Here is a 15689-nt window from a genome sequence, read left to right on the forward strand (position 1 = left end):
TCATAAAATACTTATTTTGGATATGAATTCCTATAATACTACCAACCACAATATTATAGACATTGTGAGAGCACAATATAACTTTTTTTTTTTGAAGATTTTATTTATTTGACACAGAGAGAGAGACAGCTAGAGAGGGAACACAAGCAGGGGGAGTGGGAGAGGGAGAAGCAGCCTCCCGGCTGAGCAGGGAGCCCGATGTGGGGCTTGATCCCAGGACCCTGGGATCATGACCTGAGCCAAAGGTAGATGCTTAACGACTGAGCCACCCAGGCGCCCCCACAATATAACTTCTAAATGAAATATTTATTTCACAATAAAAGAAATGTAGCAATGAGCTCATGACTATGAAATTCATAGGTCTTTCCATGTACCAAATCACCCAGAAGTTGACTAGCTTTATAAAGTAATATAATGACCTACAAAAGACTGTTATTTGGCCAGCTGGGAGACAAAACTCTGAAAGGTTGAGGTGCTATCATACAAGATAAAAAAAATACTTTTAATCAGTGATCAGTATAAGATGTATTTGTCCCACTGCCAGAATACAAGGGTCCAGAAATCAAGGAATAACAATAGGATGGATTTCTGTCCATATTATATTTAATAATCCACTCACAGAATTTTTTATTCCCATCTCTGTAAACTTGGGCTATGCTGGTTTGGCAGTTAGTTCCCATGGAAAGAATGTTTCTACCAGGGCACACAAAATGGTTCAAATGAATTAGAAGTTGAGATTGACACTTGAATATATTAGGCTCCTTATGATACTAAACCAACAAGCAAAGAAAGAGGTTCCCATAATGGCTGGGGTGATTGATCCTGATTATCACAGCAAAATTGGGTTACTGATACACAATGAGGTCAACAAGAACTATGTCAGGAGCCCAGGGAATTCTCTGTTGGGTTGCCTCTTAATATTTCTTGTTCAATAGTCACAGTTAATAAGCAACTCAACTACTGAGGAGTTAGATCCTTCCAAAATGAAATTTTGGCCACCATACTAGGTAGAGAGCCTTGACCAGTGAAAGTACTGACCAAAAGCAAAGAATGGAGTAGAGGAAGAAGTTATAAATATCAGCTGTAGTTTCCTGACCAGTTGTAGAAATAAGTACCAAAGTACTCATGAAAATTTGTTTCATTGCTTGTTCTGTATATCTTTGTATATATTAACTATTTTTCCTTCCCTCTTCCCTCAAGTTCTTCCCTTTCCTTCCCTCAAGTTATGTAAGAGATGGTGGTGGTGGTGAACTTTACAGTTTCATCTTTGGGTTTACAGAATATCCAGGGGGAATTGTGGAATTGTAATTGAACTAGAATTAACACCAGTGAGTATAATAGTAACTGATGGGACTTTAGTTCTCCCCCTTTGGGGGAAAAGGTGAAAATCTCTTCATTTATACAAAAAATAGTTAAATCTGCATGGATGGAAGCATAATAATTGTCCAGAAATTTAAATATGGGTAGGGAGTATGTGGGAATGCTTAATAGCTAAAAGGGAAGATTGTGCTGGTTACTTGCTATAGGTACTCGGGTCTCTCACCTCTCGCTTCACACACACACACACACACACACACACACACACACACTCCCTCTCTCTCTCTCTCTCTCATCCTCCTATATTCTGTGGTTCTTCTGGGTTGGGATATTCAAACTACATCTCCCAGACTTCTTTGCCAGGTGGATTCCTGTTGGGTTTGGTCAATAGGAGGAACTGCTGGAAGATCTGAAAGCAGCACAGGTACCAGCACCGTGATAGTTGTTGGCATTTGCTGTAGTGGTACCAAGTGGCAATTCCAACAGACAAAAGATAGTACCTATCAGCAGCTTTAGCTCTGGTCCAGGCAGCACCATGTGAGCAGATCTGGGACCAATTACAACAGCAGGTACACACTCTTGGCAATTTCTGAACTCTGACGGCATCACCCTCCCCTTTTTCTTTTCTGTCATCCAGTCCCGTTCCTTTTCCTTTTTGCTCTTCCAGCTTTCTAACCAATTCCTGTTTTAAATTCAGTTTGAAATACCTAAGCTGGTTTCTAATTTTCTAATTGGGCTTTAACTCATTAACCAGTCCTTTAATTTTTATATTTTTCAGTTCTAGAATTTGTTTGTTTTGTTTTTTTGTTTTGTTGTTTTTCAAATACAAATATACCATATCACCTTTTACAGTTTCTAATACCAGTTCCAAGTTTGGCTTTTGTCTACTAGAACATACTAAGCATAACTGTTCCATGATCTATGTCTAATAATTTCAGCATGTAGAGTCCCTGTGGGTCTATTTCTATTGTCTGTTATTTCTGTTGTTTCTCCCTGATAGTATCTTGTCTCTTCATGAGTCCAATTATCTCTGATTATTTGTGGGATATTGAATTTTAAAATTACTCATAGATAAAATTTGACACCTAGGATAATGTTATCTTCCTCCAAAGATTTGGAGGATATGGGGGCATTAGAATCATGGACTACTTTAATCCAAATTCAAAGTTTAAGACTTTCTGGACCTAACAGAATCCTCAAAGTTTAGCTATAGTACTAGGACAATTAGTTTATTTATACTTCAGTCTTACTCTTACAGTGTAGTCCTTCAGGGGTCCCAGCCCTTGGCCTCACCTCTTCTTTCTTCCAGAAGTCCTAATTATCTTTTCATAAGTACCTCAGGCTGAAAAGAAAGCATCAGAGTTTGAGGCAAAAATATCAATGGAAACAATTCTCTTCTTCTAAAGTTAATAAAATACCAAAAAGACTCTTAAAGACTTTTTGCATATAATTTTAAATTTTCTTTTATTCAGAGATGGTCAAGTTAAATTTATATAAGTCTCTAACACTGTCAAGGTTAGTTTTGCATTCTGATGTGTATATTTGTGAAAGACTCAGATGTAAACATCCAAGAAAGTAATCATAACCAATACTTTTTAAACACAATTTTAGCAAATAGAAATTTAATTAATTTGGAGAAAGTCACTACCAACATTCAGTTTTGCCTGATTCAAGTTCTTCTCTAGGGGTAGAGGGTCAAATCTGAAGACAAAAGTTTGGAGGAGAACCACAAAGCATGGTATGGAAAACACCTGAGCAGAGAAGATTCAAGGTAAAATAAAGGACTAGCAGTTCTGTTGTGATAAAATTCAGACCAGCCCCCTACTACTTCTACTGTGACAGCCTCGATGGCAATAACTTTTAATCTCCTTGCTTAGTAAATCAAATGAAGCAGTAATTATGACCAGCCCCAAATTTTCAAGCCTATTTTCAGTTTAGCATACCAGTAGCCTAGCTTCTCCTTGCCATATGCTGTTCCCATAGAACAACCTAACTACATTTACCAGTTTTCCAAGAAAAAATCATAAACACCCGGGAATGAGGTAAAAGGAACCAAAAATCCTCTCATTAGAACCCCATAAGATGATCAATAGGTAGGTATAATTTAATTATAAGGGTGCCTGAAAGTGAGACAATCAGATTGAACCACCATGGTCCCAGAGAAGCACTGTCAAGAAACACTACCCACATGCTGCAACGTTTCCTCACTTATGTCTCCCATCAGCTATGATTTTATAATGATACCACTGTACTTCACAGATTGCAAGGAGAGGGATTTGCGTGGCCTTTCCTCCATCACTTGGCCCCTTACTTTGGAAGCACAGTTGGCTTTATGAACACAAATATCCTTTCTCAAACATAAATGCCTCCTTACACTTTTGTTACAGATTGTAATACAAGCTTTCATTTTATGGCTTCTACTCTCCTTGGGTCATAATAAATATATTTTAAGATTATCACATTTTAACAGATTTCCTAAGAAATAAAAAATAGTATCTCTATATCATTTCCTCCATCCAAACAAGTCAAGTTCATTTTATGTGAAACATTTCTCCCCTTGTAAAACCAGAAGCTAAGTTTTCCCAAAAATTATTTTAAGGCACACCTGGGTGGCTCAGTTGGTTAAGCATCTGACTCTTGATTTTGGCTCAGGTCATGATCTTAGGGTCGTGACATCAAGCCCCACGTTGGGCTCTTACGCTGAGCATGGAGCCTGCTTAAGATTCTCTCTCTCCCTCTCCATCTGCCCCCGCAAAAAATAATAAGAATTTTAATTTAAATTGACTCTCTAATCCTACAACTAACAAGTACCATGCTATCTAGGACCCCAAAGAAAGTGATCAAAAATCACATTCTATAGAACTTCTTTGGTTTGTATTTAAACTAACAGTTTATGCACTTTCACAAAGAAATCAGTGTTATATTTTTCTTAACATTCAACTTAAAACATCAGACATAATAAGCTGAATGGGGGAAAATCGTGATCAAATGCTAAAAATGTAAACATGAAAAAAAGTAAACATGAAAACAAATCTTTAAAAAAAAAATTCATTTAATTACAAGAAAATTGGCCAGAAAATTGCACAGTTCCAAACAAATCCTCTATATAATCACAAGGGCTCATTTACCATCATCATTTTATATTTATCTTTCAATAACATTCCATCTATTGAACCTAGCCTTTACTGGCAAAAATTAGAATACATGGGTGTTTTTACTGTTTAATAGTCCATAAACAAAATGGGCTTTTTTTTCCTGAAGTTAGAATGGTGTCTATCATTTTGCTTCAGAGAAACTTTAAAATTGTTTTCTTATGAGGATTTCAATAAGCCATTCCCCAAACCCACTGTACAACACAAAACAAAACAAAACACCACTGCTGTCTTACTAAGAGATTCCTGTCTTTCATTTCATTTTACCAGCCCGAGCACAAATTCAGAGAAAAGCTTCTTAAGTCCTGCAGTTTCGAATTCCTTTTGTAACTCATCCAACGATGAATACTCTTTGACTTCAAATGCCAGAAACCTGCATTATACAAGAGAAACTCATGAATATGCCTAGATTTGTCAGAGTATAATTATCGATTCAGTTACTTTTCCATCTGCAATAGTAGTAAATTATACCTTTTGTGTTCTGTCTGTACTTTTGTTTCAAACAGTACACTAATCATTTTCTCTTTGCATTTCTTTCCACTTGAGTCCACATCTACTTTGGAGGTTTTCTGAAGAATCAGGTACTCCTAAATGATAAATCAGTACATTAAATACATATCTTACTCTGAATCTCCAAGTCCTAGTTTTAAAGGAGCCAAGAGCCTGCAGGCTTATTTTCCTACAGGCTTATTTTCCTGCCTAGAGTACTCTCTTTCTGAATCCAGCAGTAAGAGGGCTACAGTGTCTTCCTATACCAGGCAGCAGAATGTGTTGGTAGAAGGTTTAAATCTGGACTTCGAGGCCAACTAGATCTGATTCCAGGCTAAGCCCTCTGTGCCTCAGGAACCTACTCCACAAAATGGTACTCAGAACGGCACCTACCTTACGGGAAGCTGTGATGATTAAATGAGTTAATACATGCAAAGTGCTCAGAGGTCAGCCCGGCAACACATTGCTATGGCACAATTAATAGTACCAGCTAGTGGCAGTATTATGACTACTTTTGTGTCTGAAAGAACTTAACAGGCACACAGCACTGACCATTCCAAATTGGATGGCATCTATAAATATGTACCTGAAATTCTCAATCCTGATATATAATCTTAAAAAATTTAACAGAGATATTTACATTAAATGGCACTTTAGGGAAAGCTCATAAAAAGGAAAAAAGTATTAATTTTGCACATTAGCAAAGTTCTAGTCATACGAGTAAGTACTTGTTAATTAATTGATGGATCCAACCTGAGTAACAACATTTGCAAAACAACTGCACTTAGCCTAACATTCCTGAGCTGGCTTAAAGAAAAATCTGAGCCTTTTAGGGAAATATGAACAAGGAAATTAATTGGTATTCATTTTGTCAGCCAGGAGTTTACCCAAAATGTCAAATTTTATAGATATACTATAGATCACCTTGCAATATCTGGTTCTTTGGTCAGACCTCAAACCAAGATTTAAATTAAACTTTAATTATTTGTGGTATCTATATGCTACAACGCCAGCACTAATCTGGTGAACCAAATGCTAAATAAGTATTGTGAGAAGCGCTCATCCTGAAAAAGCTAGGTAGTTATTCTACAAATCTTTCAGATTATAGGTTGTGCAAGCTAAGTCTGTTTTGAATAAATTCAATTGTAAGTATTCTTGACCCAACCCATTTGAAAGCATAAACCTATTAAGTGATTTGTAGCGCTTTCAAGATTTAAAATATTAATAAGCAGCTTTCCTCGTCTGGTCCCACATAAAACAGGTTAGATGAGTTGAGCATGCGAACTTGGAGAATCTGAAGAAGATGATGATTTCGAAAGCAGCTGCTGAGACAAGTCAGGTGGAAAGCAAAAGTTAGGTAGGAGGTGACAAGCTGACAGCCTAAGGAAGCTACCTCTTCCACTAACACTAAATCCTGGTTACGAGGGACCAGCTCCGCTTTCCAGGTGTTAGAGAAGCCAAATTAAAGTGTCAGGATGTGTTTTTAACTGCCAAAAAGTTAAAACTTTTACACACTACCCACAAACAGACACCTTGCTGTGCCTGAGGGATGAGATACAAATATGCACAAACTTTTAGTGCACATTTACAAAGTTGAGGCGCAAAGCTAATTAGAGAAACAAACATTCACACACCACAGAGATTTTTTTTTAATGACCTATCCCTTTCATTATGTGGAATAATTTTTAAGATATAATTTACTTATTCTTCAAGCTTTGCAAGTTTGTAGTTGTAATTAGGAAATAGAGACATTCTTTAAAAAATGGAGATCCATTAACATCTTAATGATTAATCTGTCCCATTGTCACAAAACACACTTACAGACACACCATTTTAGCAGAAAATAGCCAAATTCATATTCAACATTAAACTTTTTGGCACCTTGATATTGCTTCTGGCTCCTTGTAGTAAAATCAGTATTATTTTACCCAGGAACATCAGTCTTCCTGTCAGCTTTAAATCGGAAGCCCACTTCTCAACAGTTTTGACATATTTGGTCTTTGCTCTCATGTGATCTAAATGCACAAGAGTTAGCCACAGTCCATCATCCACAATCGTGCCTGTTGCAAAAGTACACTTTGCACTGCCACTTCCAGTGTCTGGTTGGTTGAGGACGTGCCTGAGATTCTGCTGAATCCAGAGAACCAGCTCGTGAACCATAGGTTCCGACAAAAGGTTCTCTGCTTGCTTAAGTAACTTCTCTTTCACAGTCACGGACTGGGCCCGGGTCAGGTGTTCGGAGTGAACCGAGATACCAGGTAGACACGAAGGGTAATTGAGTGGCAAATGGAACACCAATTCTAAAGGTACATCCGCACCCATAAGTCCTTCAGCTTTTGTGAGAATTCTGAACACGGTCCCATCTGTCTCTGGAAAGCATCCAAAAATAATGATTAGCTATACATAATTCGATTTGAATGGCACACTAAGAAGTTAAAATTTTCGTTTCCGATGTCAATTTATGTTTCATGAGAAAACTGGAGTTACTTTACAAGGGAGACACATAATCCCAAGAGAGCCCTGATTTACAGATTATCTCCTTCAACCATACACATATACTCATGGAATCCTGTATCCCAGCACCCAGGGCTTCTGTGGCATTTACATTCGCCATTGCCCCATTTTTATTCAGGTTTACCAGAATGGCTTCTCATCACACAATTTTTTTCTACCCTCACTTAGTTCTAATTCTGGAAACTCAAAATAAACTCACATGAACATTCAGAGAAAGAGTGTTGCATATCTATAAAATCAGTGATTAATTTAAAAGTTACACAGCGCGTCCAAGGAAGGTCATCGTGTTGCAAAACCAAGTCAAAGCAAACACTGGAATGCTGTGTGGCTGCAGGGCCCGAGAAACTGATGACTGTGCATGAGACAGTAACTGCCTGGCCCGCTCTTTTCTGACTTCAAATGTATTAGTATCAGTGTAACATGAAGGTAGCAGGATGAACTAAAATGGGACGGACATCAATTCAGCCCTCTCTAGCTCCACGAGGAGGAGGAGGGAAGCACACACAGGCTAGGAGATGAAACACTGCTCCCTTTCAGATTTGCTCGACTTCACCCCTCTGATGTGTTCCACACCGCTTCACCCCACTTTTCAAAAAGTTGATAAAACGTCAGGCTGATTCATTCTGCAGGGGGCAGAAGCACACAGATCAGAAGAGCAGAGTAGAACAGAACTGGGTGCAGACGAATCTCTTTGAAGCTAACTTGCCTCTCTCTACCCCTACTTCTTTCACCACATGCCCTTGTTCCATCCTCCTTCACGAGAGAGGCAGGCAAACCTTCCTCATTTTCATACCTGGATTGCTGCTCAATAGCCTCAACAACTGGAACCTGACTGTGTCCCCCTTGAAAGAACCAAACAGAACATTAATATGGCTGTCTAGCCATCTGATTCCATTTATATAAAAGCTCTTGTTACAGATGTTGATTCACACGGGACCAAACACATATGCTACAAAAAGGTTTTTGTTGTTGTTGCTTTAATAGACTCTTTGGTATCAGATGCAAAGTACTACTATTTTAAGACACCACCCTGAAACACAGATAGCAACCATTATGAAGACCACATTAAAATGATACAACTAAAATGTGTTTACATGAGTAAAATGGGTACTGTATAAAGAAAAATTTTCCAGACCTAATTTAGTACATTCCTCTACAATCCATCATGTTTCTCAAAACCCTTCTTTCTTCCACCCAGTTCCTTATTTTTTTAATATTTTATTATTAAATAGGGTCCCTATATGTCAGTTAGATCAGTACACTTCACTATGTGAAATGGGCACCATAAATACCTACAGACAACATATGACCAATAGGCTGAATAAACTCTCCAGAAATCCTTTAGGGAGCCCACTTTCTCCTTCATAGGGGAGGCATAACTTCTGAAGAACTTCATATATTCATATTATTCATCATTCAACGAACATCACATCTCTTAAAATCTGTCTTATGGTTCCCATGGTACTTTGAACTTATTTCGTGGTACTTTCATACCAGAACTATTATGGTTGAACCTAATGAACTATTTTCTTCACCACTGGAATATCTCAAAAGTTTCTTTTTAGACAACAACCAAGAAATAATTTTACAAGTTATAAGAAACTTTTAAATTTTACAGTTAAACAGTCTGAGCACTAGCTTGTAACCATGGGGCTCACAGGTACAGAAGTCCTTGCTACCTGTGATAGGCTAAAAAATGGCCCCAAAATGTGTATGTGCTAATCCCCAGAACATGGCAAAAGTGCCTTTGCAGATGTGATTAGGTTAAGGATCCTGAGATGGGCCCTAAACGTAATCACAAGTGTCCTTATAAGAGCAAGGCAGAGGGAAACTGTACCACAAAAGGCAATGTAATCAGTGAAGTCAGATGCCATGCTATTGGCTTTGAAGATAGAGGACCATGAGCAAAGGGGTGCAAGAATTCAGCTCTAGAAGCTGGAAAAGGCAAACAAGTGGATTCTGCCCCTAGAGCCTCCAGAGGGACCACATGCTTTCAGCCTGGTGAAGCTGATTTCAGACTTCTGACCTCCAGCACTACAAGAGAAAGAATGTCTGTTATTTTAAGCCACCACATTTTTGGAAATTTGTTATAGTAGCCACAGGAAACTAATATAGTACTTGTGTCCACAAGGCAAGCTTTTCCCTTCAAGCAAGAATCCCTTTCTGATCAAAACTCTGAAACCCACAGTGTTCTCCAATCTCTGCCATATAAGTACCCACCTATTCCTCCCCAGTGCAGGTAACCAACTGACAGAAACAGGCAGTCCAGGGAGAAAGTATGAAAATGCTATTGAGCTGGCCTTTCAAATCCTGATGAATTTATATTTTTCTCTCTTAGTGATTTTCTGGTCCTAGTCAGCAAATAGAAAACAAGGGAGAGGGACACCTGGGTGGCTCAGTTGGTTGGGCGTTCAGCTCTTGATTTCAACTCAGGTCATGATCTAAGGGGGGGTGGGATCAAGCCCTGTGTTGGGCTCCATGCTGGGTGTGGAGCCTGCTTGGGACTCTCTCTCTCCCTCTCTCCACCTCACGTTCTCTCTCTCTCAAAAAAAAAAAAAAAAAGCAATGGGAGAAATCTTTACTTTTGCCTTAGAAAATTGTAAAATTATTAGTTATATGTTTAGAAGAAAAGTTGCTTTGATTTTTTCAAGAATTGGGAAGGATTAACATTCTTCCTAATTGGTCTTCTCAGAGACAGCGACTCCCTGCCCATTCCCCCCCACACACAGACACACACATACTGGGGCTGCAAACTAAAATTACACAAAATGATGTTATCGCTATAGGAAAATGAAAAGCCCAACAACAACCCCACTCTGCTGATATTTAATGTGGTAATAAAATTATACATTCTTTTAAAAACTCATTTTCTCCCTAAAACTCCAGAAGTATGTATATTACCCTGCTTTCACATCTGCTTTAGTTTGTACATGCAATTAAACTGGCTCTCTCTCACGTCAGAATTTTTTATATAACCACATGTACCATCAATCTGATTTTTTCATTAAAAAAAAGATACACAAAAAAACAAAGTTGCCTCTATCTGCTTTAAGACTATTAACAGCTTAGAAAGAGTGATTAACAGAAAAATAATCTGCTCTAAATCTCATGCTAATCTTTGCCCCTCCCTGACCTCAAAAAACTCATTATTAAGTTTAACTCACAAATTCATCATTGTCAATAAACATCTATGCCCCAGAAAACTTATGCTTGCCCTAGAAAACTAAAATTTTCCTAAGTTCCAAGACTATTTTAATCCAAAGATCCTACCAAAAGATGTAGGCCTTGCCCCGGTTGAAATTCACATAAAAATTCCCTAGTTGTTTTTTTTTTTTTTTAAGTCACCCTGCCTTATAATAAGTGTATCAATTTCATAAATAAAACACTAACTAAAATAGGTTTCAGATCTTGTTCTTCCCTATAAGTACATGAAAGAAATTATACACCTAACAACACACCAAACAACAAAGTTTCAAACTAGAGAAACTGAACTGAACCCCAAATTCCACAGCAGTGTTATTTTTAAGGATTTCCCCTATTTCATAGTCACACAATAGGAACTTAATGAATGCTGTCCAATAACAGAAGACATTGGAAAATGTAAACAATTTAATAGAATGAGTTCTTCAAGATTTATTTAGAGCCCATTAAGAAGCCATATACAACTGACTTTCCTTTTACTTGCTTTTTTTTTTTTTTTCAATTTTTAGATATCTTCAAAGTAAGCCTTTGTTCAGAAAACCAAGAAGCAGCACCCAATCCCCTCTTGTACTTCATTGCATGGGGCTTTCTTTCCTCTTCCTCCCGGGCAGCTCGCCACAAGTATGCATCCACTCGTGCTTGTTTTTATGCTACGGCTGGATTTTTATATGTGTTTAAAATGTGGTTAGAGAAAAAAAGCAAAAGGAAAACTAAAAATAAGTGAAGCTAAAAGTGGCAATCCCATCCTTTAGAAGTCAAGTTCAAGGCTGAATTGGTTTTACAGAGGTGAGCACAGTACTGACAATCAGCAGGAAACAGCTGAGCAGATTTAGAGGGGTCAGTGGGTGACAGTGATGATTCATTTTGCAAGAGGGCCCAATCCAATCTGAACATGAGGGTTAGCAGAAGACAAAAATTCACGCTGAAGCTACTGTGCAAACATATTATATATTGAGTCTTATATACCTCCCATTTTACAACTTTTTGATCCACAAGATAATTTCCAGAAATACGACTCCACATAGAATGAGCACTGACGACAGCAATATAATCTGTGACCCTTAACTATCTCATCAGGAAAATAAGGATTTATAACAATATCAATTTCATCTATCTGATAGGTGTGCACACATATGAGTGCCCACACACTCCCCTTCAAAATTACTCAGAACGTAAGTTGGGTGAGACACATCTCCTTTCTCTGGGTGCTCATTATTGCTCTTTCACAAGTATTATCCTTGCTAAGAATTCTTTTCCTCATGCAGCAACCCCATCTCTATCTAAGTGTCCATACACTCTGGTGTCTGGTAGTTACTTAACCAGCCTGAGCATACGTTAACTTCTCTATAAAACAAAGCTAAGAGTACCCCTCACCAAGTAAGATGCATTTGAAGTATGAGGTACATGGAAGGTGACCCCATTAAACCTGGCACCTGGCCTGACTGCACTGTACAGGGAGGGGTAGAATATTTCTGATTTGGTCTACCCACAGCACTCCATAGTAGACAGCAGTGTGGGGGTTTACATCATTTGCACCCTTAAGAGATAGTTATACCTGATGCTTCTTACTATGAGCTTACTATAACCACTGTAACGAGGCCATGTGCTTAAGTCCCCTGAAATTACCAGCACAAATTAGCCCAACCTAACTGATTCCAATTAGTCAGGCTCTTCACTCTTATGGTTGACCCTTGGGTTGGCAGCCTAACCCTTCCTGGGCAACCTCATAACAGAAGTGCAATTCCACCCACAATGTCCCACAATGTTCTCCTGATTCCAGGGGCAACAAGAAGCAGCATTATTTGCAGGGAGGCCAGAATGGAACTGATGGTGTTAAGAATGTTCTGGTATCAATCTTGTATCCTCCAACCCAGGCTGACAGTGACCGTGAGAACGGCAGGCAGCAGCCCGCTGTATGTTTACTGTGGTCTATTAAAGAAGGCCTTACCTTACCCTTAATTCCCAGTTGTGAACATCAAACATCGCTATTTCAATCACTGAATTGTTCTATTCTCCAATGAACCTTTCAGCAACAAAATGTCCTAAGTTGTTACACTGAATTCTTTTATAATTCAATTACTTATTGATGCCAGAATGCTGAATTAAATTAATTAGGAGGCATGGCTTGAAAGTCATGCTCAATTTAACAGCAGATAAAGGGTTCACAGTGTTCTCGCTATTAAGAAACTGCTCTCTTTCTTTCTATGCTTACTTTTTTACGTTTTCTCTGACCCATCAGCAGTATCTTATGCACAGCTATGTACTCATGACCCGGCTCGCTACCACTCCATCCTTTTTAAGGCGTGATGGGAAATCATATGTTCATTTTTCCAGGATATTTCAACTGAGCCATTATGAAAGAATTTAGAAAAACTGATGATCTCCTAAACAGCCTGCCTCAGGCAGAAGTAATTATCAGTAGAGACATGGAGACAGTGAGTAAGATGATGAAGAATTATGAATGCTATCCAACCAGAAGGGGGGGTGACAAGAAAACACTAAAAATAAATTATTTCATATGGATTGTCAACGACAGCTTCTATATAAGATGCAAGACAGGCTAGGCACTGAAAAGGAAGCAGCTCCATTACCCGAATTGGTTCACAGTGCCAGGTTCAGAACAGTGGTCACATGACCACAGGTGATGCCAGGAAGAATACATGAAAAGGCCCAGCTCTGGCTTCCTGTGTGAATAAGCAACCAAATGATACCATGAAACTCATCTTAGTCCTAGATGGTTTTCTCACAACACCCAGAATATTTTTAGACTACTTTCTTAAAGGTCAACCAATTTATGGTCAGAAAGGCAATTTTAATAGTTGCTGAAACATAACAGAAGGCTAAATCCCATGCCAAAAAATTTACATAATGTATTTAAAAGCTAAGTGAAAATTGGAAGTGCAGTTCTGGTTTTTACTTAATAGAAGTCACAGGGCGCCTGGGTGGCTCAGTTGCTTAAGCGACTGCCTTCGGCTCAGGTCATGATCCTGGAGTCCCTGGATCGAGCCCCGCATCGGGCTCCCTGCTCAGCGGGGAGTCTGCTTCTCCCTCTGACCCTCCTCCCTCTCATGCTCTCTGTCTCTCATTCTCTCTCTCTCAAATAAATAAAATCTTAAAAAAAAAAAAAAAAAAAGAAGTCACAGACAGGGACAGAATAAGTTTTGATAACTATTATCAAAAAAGAGCCAAAAGGACCTTTCTAGACTAAGTTCCCAGAGGACACGGGCGGTGTCTTTGAAACCCTGCCAGTGTTTACAGGGAATCAGTACACGTGAGTTGGATCAACGCGCCCCCAAGAGCCTCTAGCTGACAGCCCCCTTTCAGCGGACTAGAAAAACGCAAAAGAACTATCAACTAGGAAACCTCACTGAGAAAGGGTTCGGATAGAGCACTGGGCCAGTTCACAGATTCATTCAACAAACATTTACTAACTACCCTATGCCCGGCACTGTCCAGGTGCACGGAGTTTTGTGGTTACGTAACAGACAGGGTCCCCGCCCACCTGCAACTCGGCACACTCCATGCCCAGAGAGTTAAACCTGTGGTCGAGTGCGCTGAAGGAATAATGCACAGAGCTTACAACGGGCAAAACGCAATTTGGGGCAGCTGGCTTTAAACGGGGGGTGTCAGGACAGGCCTCCTTGCAAGGTGAGACCGGAAGCCAACACTGGCGGCCCGGGAAGCCGGGTGGAGTGCGTTCCGGGACCGGGGCTGCGGGCGCGCAGGGCCCGGCGCTCGGCCCGTGGCAGCGGGGCGGGCGCGGCCGGAGGGGCGCGGAAGGCGGGGGCCGTCCGGCGAGCCGCACCGGCCTGGGCGCTGCGGTCTCCGTCCCCGGCGGAGCGCCGCCGCACTGTTCACGTTGGAGGGGGTCGCCTCACTCTCCCGCCTGCCCCCACGCATCTCCAGTCCCGGCGCGTGTCGTTGCATCCTCAACGAGCCGGGTCCGCGAGGGTGGGCCCCGGGGCAGGGAGCGCAGTGCCGCGGGTGCGGAGGAAGGACGCCCGGCCCCTCCCTCGCGGGGGTAGTCACCTGAGCGACTCAGCACTTCGCACTCGCCGGGCCCGCAGAAAATCGCTGCCAGGGCCGAGAGCTCCTCCCGGGCGGGCTCCGCCATGGCCGCCCCGCTGCCGCCGCCGCCCCTCCCCTTCCGCCGCCGCCGCCGCCGCCGCCGCCGCCGCCCCCACCGGCCCGGAGCGGCGCGGCCGGGCGGCCACTGGGGGGCGCCCCGCGTCTCCCTCGCGCGCCGCCCCGGGCGGGGACGGGGCCTAGGAGGCCGCCCAGAAGCTCCTGCTCGCAGACTCGGGACGCCCGAAATCCCCTAACTTTAGCCCAGGCTTTGAACACCCACCATTCCCGCCCAGACTTGGCCCTGGACTGCCGGGGTGGACAGACTGGGCGAAAGGAACTTGACGGTTAGGAAGACAAAAACAAGCAGGAAAGTGACCAGTGAGGAGGTGAGCCCTGGTCCGGCTCAGAACTGAACTAGGTGTTGGGGACCTTGCAGTTAGCAGGAGATGATACTCTGTCCCGATGAAGCCTTTAGTGACTCTGGCAGTGTGAGACACCCGGAAAAGGCCCAGGGCAGTAACAAGCCCAGATGCTGAGCTGTGACTGGCGCTGGGACTCTGGACCAGGGCCGGATTCCTGAGACCTTTCTCTTAACCCCGCAAAAGCCTAGGACCTGCAGGTCCTGCCATTCTAAGGATGTTACTGGGGTGGCTCTGGACCTTGTGGGGAGCTATGCGCCAGGCTGCTGGAAGCAACGTCTTAACCTTCCCCATTTGTCTCCTGTCTTCACAGGGGGCAGCCCAGACTCCTTGGCCTTGGGGGGTACATCAAGTGTATAAACGTAGCAAACTCTAGCTTTTCAATATTACTCATTTTGTGATATTCGATGCAATACAAAACAGTGCGGCTCTTAAAGCCTAATAATGGAATGATCGTCCTTGAATCCAGCACTTCAATTGAAGAATTTGAGCAATACCAATTGGGTAACAGAATTATCAATCCATTCTG

General features: G+C 41.2%; 1 protein-coding gene and 1 long non-coding RNA gene across 4 annotated transcripts; both read right to left on the reverse strand.

The window, feature by feature from the left end:
• Positions 1-1982: 1982 nt before the first annotated feature.
• On the reverse strand, positions 1983-3962 carry LOC118019108. Its single transcript, XR_004681570.1, has 2 exons — positions 3923-3962; positions 1983-2659 (listed from the first exon to the last, which is right to left on the reverse strand). It is a non-coding gene; the product is annotated as an uncharacterized LOC118019108 (long non-coding RNA).
• A 389-nt stretch (positions 3963-4351) lies between these two features.
• RWDD3 (RWD domain containing 3) lies at positions 4352-14811 on the reverse strand. 3 transcript variants are annotated; one of them, XM_035017971.1, is made up of 4 exons: positions 14703-14811; positions 6840-7327; positions 4941-5056; positions 4352-4842 (listed from the first exon to the last, which is right to left on the reverse strand). In XM_035017971.1, the coding sequence occupies exons 1-4, from the start codon at positions 14785-14787 to the stop codon at positions 4728-4730; spliced, it is 804 nt and encodes a 267-aa protein (XP_034873862.1). In that variant the 5' UTR covers positions 14788-14811; the 3' UTR covers positions 4352-4727. The 3 variants fall into 3 exon arrangements, with proteins under 3 accessions (XP_034873862.1, XP_034873863.1, XP_034873864.1); XM_035017972.1 differs by lacking the exon at positions 14703-14811 and adding an exon at positions 14176-14676; XM_035017973.1 differs by lacking the exon at positions 4352-4842 and having other exon boundaries at positions 4980-5056; positions 6887-7327.
• Positions 14812-15689: the final 878 nt, after the last annotated feature.

The sequence above is a fragment of the Mirounga leonina genome, unplaced genomic scaffold (assembly GCF_011800145.1).
Source record: "Mirounga leonina isolate KUSES-001 unplaced genomic scaffold, KU_Mleo_1.0 Mir_173, whole genome shotgun sequence".
Taxonomy (NCBI): Eukaryota; Metazoa; Chordata; class Mammalia; order Carnivora; family Phocidae; genus Mirounga; species Mirounga leonina.